Genomic DNA, 13,123 nt, shown 5'->3' with positions numbered 1-13,123 from the left:
AAGTAAGCTATTTTAAGACGCATATCTAGGTAGACTGAGGAGCTGCAATGCACTACTGGGAGCTAGCTGATTGGTGGCTGCACACATATGCCGCTTGTCATTATCTCAGAATATATGTACAGCTTGGTCCCAGTAGTGCTTTTCTGCTTTGGAGCAGACTTAGTTATGTGCGATCAATAGTGCAATAATAAAATGTCCCACCTTTTTTTTAGGTCTCTTTGAATTGGTATTCACATCTTTTTTAATATTGCTAATGCTATACTGTTTTATTGGCATGATCTAAGCATACAGCCAGTAACCCCCCTCCCCCACTTAGTTTTCTAATGTTATATAGTGAACATAATGGGGTTACTTATTAAATGACCAAAGTTACACATTAATTGGACTCTTAATCTTTTAGAGCCGTTGCAAGTACACCTTTTTAAATAGCCACAAAGCTCCTAATGTATTCATTATCTATTAAACAGAGTAGCTTCGGTTAGGTTAAGACCGTATTTATTAAAGGAATAGTCTAGTCAAAAGTAAACTGTCGTGATTCAGATAGAGCAGGCAATTTTAAGCAACTTTCTAATTTAGTCCTATTATCAATTTTTCTTCATTCACTTGTTATCTTTATTTGAAAAAGCAAGAATGTAATCTTAAGAGCCTGATGAATTTTGTTTCAGCATCTGGATAGCGCTTGCTGATTGGTGTCTAAATGTATCCACCAATCAGCATGCACTACCCAGGTGACAAACCAAAAATGGGCTGGCTCCTAAGCTTACATTATTGCTTTTTCATTTAAAGATACAAAGAGAATTTAGACAATTGATAATATGACTAAATTAGAATATTGCTTAAAATTGCATGCTCTATCTGAATCATGAAAGTTTAATTTTGACTAGACTGTCCCTTTTTTTTTTTTTTTTTTTCTTTCAAAAAGCTTTATTGAAGTGAAATTATTGTACAAGATCTTGCTGGAAGTATTCACATAATACTCCTTAACAAGTACATCAAGACAGCAATACAATAACAAACGCAAAGAACGTTATACACTTCTAAATGTTTTTAATCTCACTCGAACGACCAACGTCAAGAGCGAGACATCACAATACATGTAGTTTTTCAGTAAATTTTGTTGGTATTACAGACAGTTACAATACATTTTGATCCAGCAGAGCTACCTTAAGGAAGATGGAAAAGAGGGAAAAAAAAAAAAAGGGAGATTAGTAGAAACTAAGAGGGGAAAGTAGACTGTCCCTTTTTAATAAAGATTTAGCTGAGAATATTTGAGAATAATATGTAGATGTATTTGTTACCATTATAATATCTTCTGGCAATAAAATTGACTGTCCAAACATTACTGTGTGGAATATAGGATTATCTAATAATGTTTCTACTCAGACTTGTTTGCACAAACTCTATTTTATTGTCTGTTTTAGAGGGACAGTTCACTGTAAAATAGTTTTTTCCCTGAATGTGTTGCCCATGACATCTTATACCAGCTGCAGCATATAAAATGTGTTGCTCATTTATGCTTATTTTTTGCAAAAGAAAAAGCTGGATTTGCTCTTTGAAACCACAGCCCATCAAAATAGGCTTGGCTTGCCGATAGATCAAATCTTGTTATCTTATCACTCAGATGTTTCCCTTTCTTATCTCTGTCTCTGTACAATACTTAGAACAGTGATTTTCAACCTTTTTTTTGCTGTGGCATACTTTTTACATTTAAAAATCCTGCGGCACACCACCATCCCAAAATTTTACAAAATCACACATTGTAGCCTAATACAGTGTGTATATATATATATATATATATATATATATATATATATATATATATATATATATATATATATATATATATATATATATATATATACATACATACATACATACATACATACTGTGCTGTCATGCCATGCCTCCTACAAACTATACGTGACAATTATTGACATTCATTCACAAACAATCATAATGATTGTCTGTGAATGAATGTCAATATGTCATGGTTGTAAATGATGCCTGCCTGTCTGCCTGATGAGCCTGTCACATACCTCCCAATATTTCAAAATTTGAAAGAGGGACATCCCCGCACTGGGAAAAGTTGTCCCCCCTCCCCCGCAAACTGGGAAAAGTGGAGCACAAGATTATATGTGGAGCATGGTATACTGTTCTGGAAAAGGAGGAGCAAAACTGCGCCAGCATGCATGGGGGATTGAAGTGTCGCGTGGTGCTGCGTGTAGAGCCGGCTCTAGGCACATGTGGTGTGGGGGTTCCTTCCAAGTGTGAACACGGGTCAGGGAGGCGAGCTGCCACTGCACAGTTACCCTCAGTCATCATCTCACTCAAAATAAAAAAAACGGCCCAGAGTAAAAAACAAGCAATATTTAAAAAATATGTCACACTGTTGTCAGTCTGCCACGGCACACCTGAGGATCTCTTACGGCACACTAGTGTGCCACGGCACACTGGTTGAAACACACTGACTTAGAACACTTGAAAATGAACATTTTAGAGCTTTATCTCTTCCACCTCCCACTGTGAGTGTAATTTCTTCTGCTGGCTGTGTTTACATAGTTTCTCAATAGCCTATACCTAGGTATAGAAACTTTATGTATAGGTAGGTATACTACAGGCTAAATCAGCTATTTCAAATGCCAATATAAAGGCTAAAGAGCTATTTGTAAACAATTTAATACACTCCAGTAAAATGGATCATTGGGAGCAAATTAAAGTAGAGAACTTTTTTGGGTAAACAGTCCCTTTAAATCAGCCCCTAATTGTCCTCAATGGCACCGCCCATTACTATATAGAAACTTAGTGGAGTTTAGAAAACCAACAATTTTTAGAGTTAAAGGGACAGTTTACTCAAAAATTTTCTCCCCTTTAATTTGTTCCCAGTGATCCACTTTACTGCTGGAGTGTATTAAATTGTTAACAAGTATTTTCATTACCTTTTATGATGGCATTTGAAATAGTTTATTTAGCCTGTGGTATCCCCACCCATCCTAAAAGTTTGTGGCCTCAAGGCCAGGGCCAAGCTGTGTTAACACAGCCAGTAGAATAAATTACACTCCCAGTGGGTTATAGAAGAGATAAGGTAATGAAATGTTAATTTTCCATTGTTCTCTCCAAGTATTGGTGATTGGTTTATGGGCAGATATACAATAAAGAAGCATGTATATGTACACAATGTGATAAAGTAATGAGATCTGATTACACCTACAAGCTCAACCCATTTTATTAGGTTGTGGCTTCAATACACAAAATCAGCTAATTCATAAACACAAATAAGCCTTAAAAAAGCAAATCTTATACATTTTATACTCTGCAGCTGGTAAAAAAAGTAATTGGAAAGACATTAAGGGAAGAACAATTTTATTGTATACTGTCCCTTTAAATTACAGGAAAGGGAATAAAATAAATAATGAAAGTATATTGCAAAGTTGTTTGTTTGTTTGTTTTTTTACTACATAATTAATAAATATTTTATATTACAATCTTATACTGTTTACTATCCACTTAAATGCAGTTATGCTACAGCTGTAAAAGTAAAATGTATTGTTAGTGAATTAACTCTACATGAAGACACTATCAGCGATACAAGAGTTAAATACATAGTAAAAGAGAAATTTGAGAGTGAGTTCTGTTTACAGTTTATAAAAACATTAGGTCTATTTTATAGCTAAAGTAATCAGTGCATTATTGTTATTATTATTATTTTTCCAGAAAAGCAGTGACCTGACAACTTTGAAAAAAGCTTTGCAGTGTCCACTAATTTATATAAATTATATAATAATTACCCAACACTGCAAATGTTTACATTACACCATTTTTAAAAACAGCCAAGCTTTACAAAAAAAAGATGGATTGGCTATATTTTTTTTTTCTTTTTCTTTTTTAGCCAACTTTATATTTGGTTAGCCACATTTTTATATTTAAATTGTATATGTATATTTTAATTTTAAACAATGATCAGTACTATTACGTTTAATATTTACATTTTAAAATTGGTATATTAAATAATTGATATAGATGGAAATTGTCTTAATATCTGTTAGCTATAGTTATTAACATTTTATACACTTGTTATAGTTAGGTTCTTAAACACAAATTTTTCTTTAATGATTCAGATCATACAGATACAATTCTACAAAAACTATTCTGTTATCAAATTTGCTTAATTCTCTTTGTATCCTTAGTTGAAGGACCAGCAATACACTACTGGGAGCTAGCTGGATACATCTGATGAGCCAATGACAAGAGGCATATATGTACAGCCACAAATCACCCAGTAGTGCATTTCTGCTCTTGAGAGTGAAGCACATTTATATAATTGAATTAAATCGGAAAGTTGCTTAAATGATATTCACTATCTGAATCAAGAAAGTTTAATTTTCAGTGAACTGTCGCTTTAAAGCCAAATAGAGGTAAAAAAAACATTTATCCAACTGCTTGAGACCAGAAAATATTTCTTGTGTTAAGAGACGAAATAGGACCAAGTGTAAACAACAAAATCTTATGTCATTTAGACAATATTTACGTCATAATACCGCTTATTCATGTAATCTACGGGTAGTGTTGTGTTATTCTTTATACATTTGTATGCATAGCATCATCAGTAAGATAGTACAGTACTGTAATCAGAAAGGTAATAGTTGTGGTTTTAAATAAATATAGACTTTAAAACACAAAAACCAAGCCAAAGACACAGGCAGAGAAGATTGGGCCTTACAGGTAGGGAAAATAGTCATTTTTGATAAAAAAAATTATTTTAAAATATTAATTTAAAAAATTTGGATTTTGGAATTCTGGTTTGTACCTGTAGTAAAACATTTATAGGGTATGATATGTTGAAGTGGTTTTGGAGTAAGTTGTATGTACAGCATATGTATATAGTGTATATACGTATTTGTATATCCTGTCCACTCTGTCTAAGGTGCCTAGTAAAGGTTTCCTGCCCTATCATTATGCATCACATAAACATATGCAACCTGTGTTGTACTGCTCTTTGGGCAATACGTGTCTCTCTCTCATATGAGTATTAAAAATGTAACCCATATTAATGCCAGATAGATAAGTATTAACAGTGCTGGCTCCTGCTGTTGTATATTCGAATAAATCTACCAAATGCAGCAGAACCTATTACCAGACTTCCCTAGTATCCTAATTCTGTGCACTCATTGTCCCTCTGAAACAGCCATATGTCCCGGTTTGCTGGATTTCCTATAACCCAGCCCATGGGCACATAAAACAGCTACGGACCCCCCCCCCCCCCCCTCAGTCTCCTGAGTCCCATATACCCAGCCACAAATGTTGGGAGGTATATATTACACAGAAAAAACATCATGGCAACATGCCCATTTGACAGACATCAGAACTTACATGATGGACTAAACAAGCATGACTTCATATCTATAAAATCTAAGTATACCTTTACGCAAAGGTACATTTTCTAGCCATGTATATTACCTCATTTTATCTTAAGTGCATTTTCAAAAGGACAAATATCATAGAACAAAACAACCAACGTAGTCTAAGCCTAACTTCAGTGAACAATTTGCAACATATGCAGGCTTGTACTTGTCCATGACATATTCAAAAGACAAAAGAAGAATATATAGGTGATGGGTAGAGAATGGAAAGAATGTTAATAGGGCCACACTTTGACCCAATGCTGTAATAATGTTATCTCTACCTTAAGCAGAACTAATGACATGCAAGAAGTTCCCCTAAATACATAGAAATTAAGATATATTATACCCCACTTAAACAATGATGGCCTCATTTGGACCTTAGGCGATAGATACAAATAATAGAAAATGCTGGGGGATACCCTAGTATGGTGTAGTGATATACTTCTCAGTGCATCCATTAAATTACTATAGGCCTTTCCAGGGCCTCAGATTCACATAGAACCAATAACTTTCTAGTCTGAGGGGTTTTGGGCAATGCAGGCCTCCATCAGGCCTGCACCTTAATGTGATATATGCAGCAGTTATTACAACCCCATACATAAATATAGCATAACATAACCCTCATGTTTTATATCAATGTAATACAGTTAATCAGACAGCACAATATCATAACATGTTATAACTGAATATAAAGGGAGAACTTGGTTAATAGGACTGTCAACACATATCATATTATTCAGTCTAGGAGAAAGAAGAGAAATAAAAAAATCCCATCATGCCAATAAAATAAAATGTCCGACATATCCCACTCCACAAACACAAAGGCACTACCAGACTTCATATAAGTAAAACTCAACCATTACAGGCATCATTCCGGTACAGTTTACATTGACTGATATGCTTGGGGATTTTTATCTGTCCCTGATCACGCTGTCCACAGTTTAACCGACCCCAGCTCTCACCTCCTTCAGAACATATAGAGCCATATGGCCCTGGGAGTCCAGATACCGGGAGCTTTCTGAGGATTCGACAAATCCCTGTAGGGACACGACCATAGCGGAGGCTGTATAGACAATAGTGCAGCGACCACTCGTCTGCGGCTTTTGTCCCCCGGCAGGGCCATGCGTCAGGGAGCCGGCCGCTCTCACCACCTCGCCCCCACAAGGGACACCAGCCCGACGACCTTCTGCGCACTCTGTATCAGCCGTTTCTGCCACATACGTTAGCGGGCATTCTGCTCCACACTCTTCGAGATCTGGGTTAGGGTGGAATTCTTGAGACAGGTTTTGCAGCGCCTCTGTGCTCTCCTCCTTGATCTCGGACCACTCCAGATCCGAGCGCCATTTGCCCATTGCGGCATTAGCAGTCTCCCAATTGTTGCCATGCTGCACTGCAGAAATGGTTGCAATGCGATCAATCTTCTCGCATATCTGCCTTTCTCGCTCCTTTAATAGAGCCTGTATTAGGGTAAGCATCTCCTTCATGACAGAGGATGTCAGTATACTCTGTTCACCCGGTATCCCGAGGGGGGAGCTGGGATCTCTCTCCTTGGAGGCCGCCAGAGACACTCAGCGGTCCGGTTGGGAAGTCCTGGTGTGCTTAGTAAAGAAAATTTTTATATAGAGCCATTCAGCTAAGTGTCCTCTATGATATAACATAAAAATTATTGCTGGATGGCTATATGGTCCACAGATTACAGGCGGAATGTAACTCTGAGTAGCAGAGCTCCCAATTTAGCAGCCATCTTAGGCCATAGCCCGGACACGCCCCCTATATATTACTTTTAATAGGCAGTATCTCATATAAATGTTTTAGATGTAGGATCTAACTTGGTGAATTCAGAATGAAAGATGTGCATGATATAATTTCAACAAACTGGCATCTTACTCCCCTCTACAGGCAAATGAGTCTGACCCACATTAACACTTTGGGTCATCCCATGCTCCAAGTACAATAGTCATGTTGGGAGAAGTGAGGGGATGCTCTTTGACCCCTTCGCTATCGGGAATTCCAGAGAAATACTTGGCCAAAATACTTAAGAATGTTTAGCATTTTTGCTGTTACTCCATTTAAACAGAAATAGAGCCTTGCTTTTTGTTTTTTTATTTACCTATCAAAACTATTTTTTTTTTAAGCAGATAACCCAAGTTATTGATGTAGGCCCATTTTGGTATATTTTATGCCACCAAATCGCCGTTAAATGCGATCATTTAAAAAAAAAAAAAAAAATTAAAAAAAAGTTACCTTTTTTATAAACTTTGGGTCTCTGACTTTAATTATTTACATACCGCTTGTGCAATCATTACACAAATAGATGTAAAAGCTTCTCTGGGATTCCCGGCAGTGAGGGGGTTAATTAGTTAGCTGGTAAGGGAAATGGTATAGTAATGTAGGTATTATCTTCCAACCTGACACCTCCCACCTCCCTGATCCCTCCCAAACAGCTCTCTCGCCCCCACACACTCATCCCCACCATCTTAGGTACTGACAGACAGTCTGCCAGTATGCAGTTTATGGGTTGTTGTGTTTTTATTTTTATTTGCAGTATAATGACCCCTCCCAAACAACACTCTAACCCTCCCACTAGTGGTGGCCATCTTTGGTACTGGCAGCTGTCTACCAATACCCAATTTATAAGTTTGTTTTTGTTAAACAAATTTTTTTTTTTTTTTGTAGTGTAATGGTCCCCCCACCTTGCAATAGTTTTTTTACGGTGCTTTCACCCCCCCATCCCAACCTTTTTCTGTAGTACATCACCCTCTCACTTACCCTTTCAAATATTTTTTCTGTAGTGTAGGACAACTCCCACCAGCACCAATGGAGATTGCCACAGACAGTGACAAAGATTGTGTTACTGTCTGTATTTATCTGGCAATCTGCCTTCATATGGTAACAGAGCATTGATCGTGCTCCGTTACCATATGATGGCAGATGCTGGAAGCCCAAGAATAGCAAGTCTTGGTTGTCACTTGGGCTTCCAGCAATATAGAAGTAGATCTACATTATGCTGTACGATGGGCTATGTACTGCATGATGTAGATCTATATATTAATAAGAATCAAATATGTTTTTGTTTTTTTACTGTATTTCCATGTTGATTTCCAATAATCTGTTTTGTTTTGTTTTTCCACAGAGTTTGACAGAGGTCTCGCTATGGGAGTCTTTGTTTTTAGAATCCAGTGTCCTGGCCTGCAAAGTAAGTTAGTTCTAAAGTGAATACTTATATAATTGATATGCAAAAACTCAAGAGTGATTTATATTTATATAATTAATATACACACTATATTTACCAAAATTGTGTGGACACTTGACCACCACACCTGAATGAGCTTTTTGAACATCCCGTTCCAAAACCATGAGCATTACTATGGAGTGTCCCCCTTTAGGGATGAATTACTACTGTATTCTAAACATTTCAGGTGAATGGTCAGTATTAATGGTATCGGTGTCGGGTAGTAAGCGGTTACCACCACTTTCAGGAAAAGCCTGTTGGGTTGCTGCAGTGCTGTGATGTGATAGCATCCTGGGTATGACCACAGCTTCCAAGTGTCATGTTGTCTCTTAACCCAGAATGATCCTGAGTGACACACAACATACTCATGGATTGTCCTGTTAAAGGGAGAGAAGCTTTTGTCCTTTCATTAGATTGAGGCTTTACAAAATGTTCACCTGTGAGAATAACAGTAAAATGACTATTATCATTTTACAAATTGCCTTTTAAACCAGACACGATTTGTACATTCTTCTGGAAAGGCTTTCCACGAGATTTTGCAGTGAGTCTTTGGGAATGTGTGTCCATTCAGCCATAAGAGCATTTGTGAGGTCAGGCACTGATGTTGGATGAAAAGGTTTGGCTTGCAATTGTTGTTCCAATTCATCCAAAAGGTGCTCAGTGGAGTCGAGGTCAGTGCTCTATGTAAGCCCCATGAGTTTCTCCAGAATAAACTCATTAAACCATGTCTTGATGGAACTTGCTTTGTGCACAGGGGCACAGTCATACTAGAACAGGAAAGAGCCTTCCCCAAACTGTTGCCACAATGTTGTAATCGCCCAATTGTCTAAAATGTCTTTGTATCTAGTTGTGTTAATATGGCTCTTCACTAAGGCTCTAGACCATTATCCCTACTACACTTATCAGAAGGTGCTTTGCATTCTGGTAGGTAGTTTTCTCCTGGCATCCACCAGACCGCTACACCTAGATTCTTCCATCAGTCTGCTAGATAGTGAAGTCTCATTCATCACGCATTAAAAAAATGTTTCCAGAGTCCAGTGGCTGCATGCGTTACACCACTTTAGGTGATGCTTGGCATTGCACATGTTACTATGAGGCTTTTGTATAGCTGCTTGGCCATGGAAAACATTTTATGAAACTCCTTATGCACATTTCTTGTGCTGATGTTGCTTCCAGGGGCAGTTTGAAACTCTGTAGTGAGTGATGGCAGACAATAGACGATTTTTACACTTGTCACACTTCAGCACTCAGTGGTCCCAGAGTTTACATTTACACCACTGGGTGGCTGGGCAAAAATAACAATAATAGCACTTACAGTTGACTGGAACAGATCTAGAAGGGCAGAAATTTCACAAACTGCCTTGTGGCATCACCGCTGTGCAGTGGGTTGGATTAAGTAAAGTATTTACAGAAGTATGGTCAATCATTTTAATGGCAAGAAAACCATCTCTATATTAGTATATTATATAACATGCTTTACATTCTATTAGAAGTGCCCGTATTGCTGTCTAATCATCTGTTTCTATGAAATATTTAAAAGTGCTTTATTAAAATATCTTGTATTCAGACTGACACTACCCATGACTGGAAAGAGTCATTATGGAACAATAAATGTACACCTGTCATCCCCCAGTAACATTCATGTCCCTCTGCTTTCCTCCTTGACCCAGAATTACGACAATATAACTGCCTGCCAGCTCCTCACTAACATGGTGACTCTGAACGCCTTCTCCTGGGAAAGCATTGCCTACAACCAGTATGACAGCTTATACACATCAACAATAAAGTGAGTTACCCTTAATACCCAGCCTTTCTGCTAAAGCAAGTAGCAGGTACTGAGCATGAGTATTATTTTATTATATGCATTAGCAGTAAGTATAACTGAGCAACTAGCAGGTACTGAGCCAGGGAAATGTACATGCGCATGAGTATTTTATTATATGCATTAGCCATAGGTATAACTGAGCAAGTAGCAGGTACTGAGCCGGGGAAATGTACATGCGCATGAGTATTATTGTATTATATGCATTAGCCGTAAGTATAACTGAGCAAGTAGCAGTTACTGAGCCAGGGAAATGTACATGCGCATGAGTATTATTTTATTATATGCATTAGCCGTAAGTATAACTGAGCAAGTAACTGGCACTGAACCGGGGAAATGTACATGCGCATGAGTATTATTTTATTATATGCATTAGCTGTAAGTATAACTGAGCAAGTAGCTGGCACTGAGCCGAGGAAATGTACATGCGCATGAGTATTATTTTATTATATGCATTAGCCATAAGTATAACTGAGCAAGTAGCTGGCACTGAGCCGGGGAAATGTACATGCGCATGAGTATTATTTTATTATAGGCATTAGCCGCAAGTATAACTGAGCAAGTAGCAGGTACTGAGCCTGGGAAATGTGCATGTGCATGAGTATTATTTTATTATAGGCATTAGCCGTAGGTATAACTGAGCAAGTAGCAGGTACTGAGCCGGGGAAATGTACATGCGCATGAGTATTATTTTATTATATGCATTAGCTGTAAGTATAACTGAGCAAGTAGCTGGCACTGAGCCGAGGAAATGTACATGCGCATGAGTATTATTTTATTATATGCATTAGCCGTAAGTATAACTGAGCAAGTAGCTAGCACTGAGCCGGGGAAATGTACATTTGCACGAGTATTATTTTATTATAGGCATTAGCCGTAAGTATAACTGAGCAAGTAGCAGGTACTGAGCCTGGGAAATGTGCATGTGCATGAGTATTATTTTATTATATGCATTAGCCGTAGGTATAACTGAGCAAGTAGCAGTTACTGAGCCAGGGAAATGTACATGCGCATGAGTATTATTTTATTATATGCATTAGCCGTAAGTATAACTGAGCAAGTAGCTGGCACTGAGCCGGGGAAATGTACATGCGCATGAGTATTATTTTATTATATGCATTAGCTGTAAGTATAACTGAGAAAGTAGCTGGCACTGAGCCGGGGAAATGTACATGCCCATGAGTATTATTTTATTTTATGCATTAGCAGTAAGTATAACTGAGCAACTAGCAGGTACTGAGCCTGGAAAAAGTACATGCGCATGAGTATTATTTTATTATATGCATTAGCAGTAAGTATAACTGAGCAACTAGCAGGTACTGAGCCTGGAAAAAGTACATGCGCATGAGTATTATTTTATTATATGCATTAGCAGTAAGTTTAACTGAGCAACTAGCAGGTACTGAGCCTGGGAAATGTACATGCGAATGAGTATTATTTTATTATATGCATTAGCAGAAAGTATAACTGAGCAACTAGCAGGTACTGAGCCAGGGAAATGTACATGCGCATGAGTATTATTTTATTATATGCATTAGCCGTAGGTATAACTGAGCAAGTAGCAGGTACTGAGCCGGGGAAATGTACATGCGCATGAGTATTATTTTATTATATGCATTAGCCGTAAGTATAACTGAGCAAGTAGCAGTTACTGAGCCAGGGAAATGTACATGCGCATGAGTATTATTTTATTATATGCATTAGCCGTAAGTATAACTGAGCAAGTAACTGGCACTGAGCCGGGGAAATGTACATGGGCATGAGTATTATTTTATTATATGCATTAGCAGTAAGTATAACTGAGCAACTAGCATGTACTGAGCCTGGAAAAAGTACATGCGCATGAGTATTATTTTATTATAGGCATTAGCCGTAAGTATAACTGAGCAAGTAGCTGGCACTGAGCCTGGGAAATGTAAATGCGCATGAGTATTATTTTATTATATGCATTAGCAGTAAGTATAACTGAGCAAGTAACAGGTACTGAGCCTGGGAAATGTACATGCGCATGAGTATTATTTTATTATATGCATTAGCAGTAAGTATTACTGAGCCAGGGAAATGTAAATGCGCATGAGTATTATTTTATTATATGCATTAGCCGTAAGTATAACTGAGCAAGTAGCAGGTACTAAGCCAGGGATATGTACATGCGCATGAGTATTATTTTATTATATGCATTAGCCGTAAGTATAACTGAGCAAGTAGCAGGTACTAAGCCAGGGATATGTACATGCGCATGAGTATTATTTTATTATATGCATTAGCCGTAAGTGTAACTGAGCCGGGGAAATGTGCATGCGCATGAGTATTATTTTATTATATGCATTAGCCATAAGTATAACTGAGCAAGTAGCAGTTACTGAGCCTGGGAAAAGTACATGCGCATGAGTATTATTTTATTATATGCATTAGCAGTAAGTATAACTGAGCAACTAGCATGTACTGAGCCTGGAAAAAGTACATGCGCATGAGTATTATTTTATTATAGGCATTAGCCGTAGGTATAACTGAGCAAGTAGCAGGTACTGAGCCAGGGAAATGTACATGCGCATGAGAATTATTTTATTACATGCATTAGCCGTAAGTATAACTGAGCAAGTAGCTGGCACTGAGCCTGGGAAATGTACATGCGCATGAGTATTATTTTATTATATGCATTAGCAGTAA

The 13,123-nt window shown here is 37.6% G+C and overlaps 1 protein-coding gene across 1 annotated transcript in view; it reads left to right on the top strand.

Annotated features, from left to right (window-relative positions):
• Positions 1–13,123, top strand: part of LOC128648430 (meckelin) — a gene marked incomplete in the record, with an annotated part of 154,538 nt that overhangs the window by 15,273 nt on the left and 126,142 nt on the right. The window contains 2 exon segments of the mRNA XM_053701093.1: positions 8,533–8,595; positions 10,302–10,417. Of these exon segments, the coding sequence (XP_053557068.1) occupies positions 8,533–8,595; positions 10,302–10,417 (179 nt within the window).

The sequence above is a fragment of the Bombina bombina genome, chromosome 1 (assembly GCF_027579735.1).
Source record: "Bombina bombina isolate aBomBom1 chromosome 1, aBomBom1.pri, whole genome shotgun sequence".
Lineage (NCBI taxonomy): Eukaryota > Metazoa > Chordata > Amphibia > Anura > Bombinatoridae > Bombina > Bombina bombina.
This window is presented reverse-complemented; position numbering and strand designations above follow the sequence as displayed.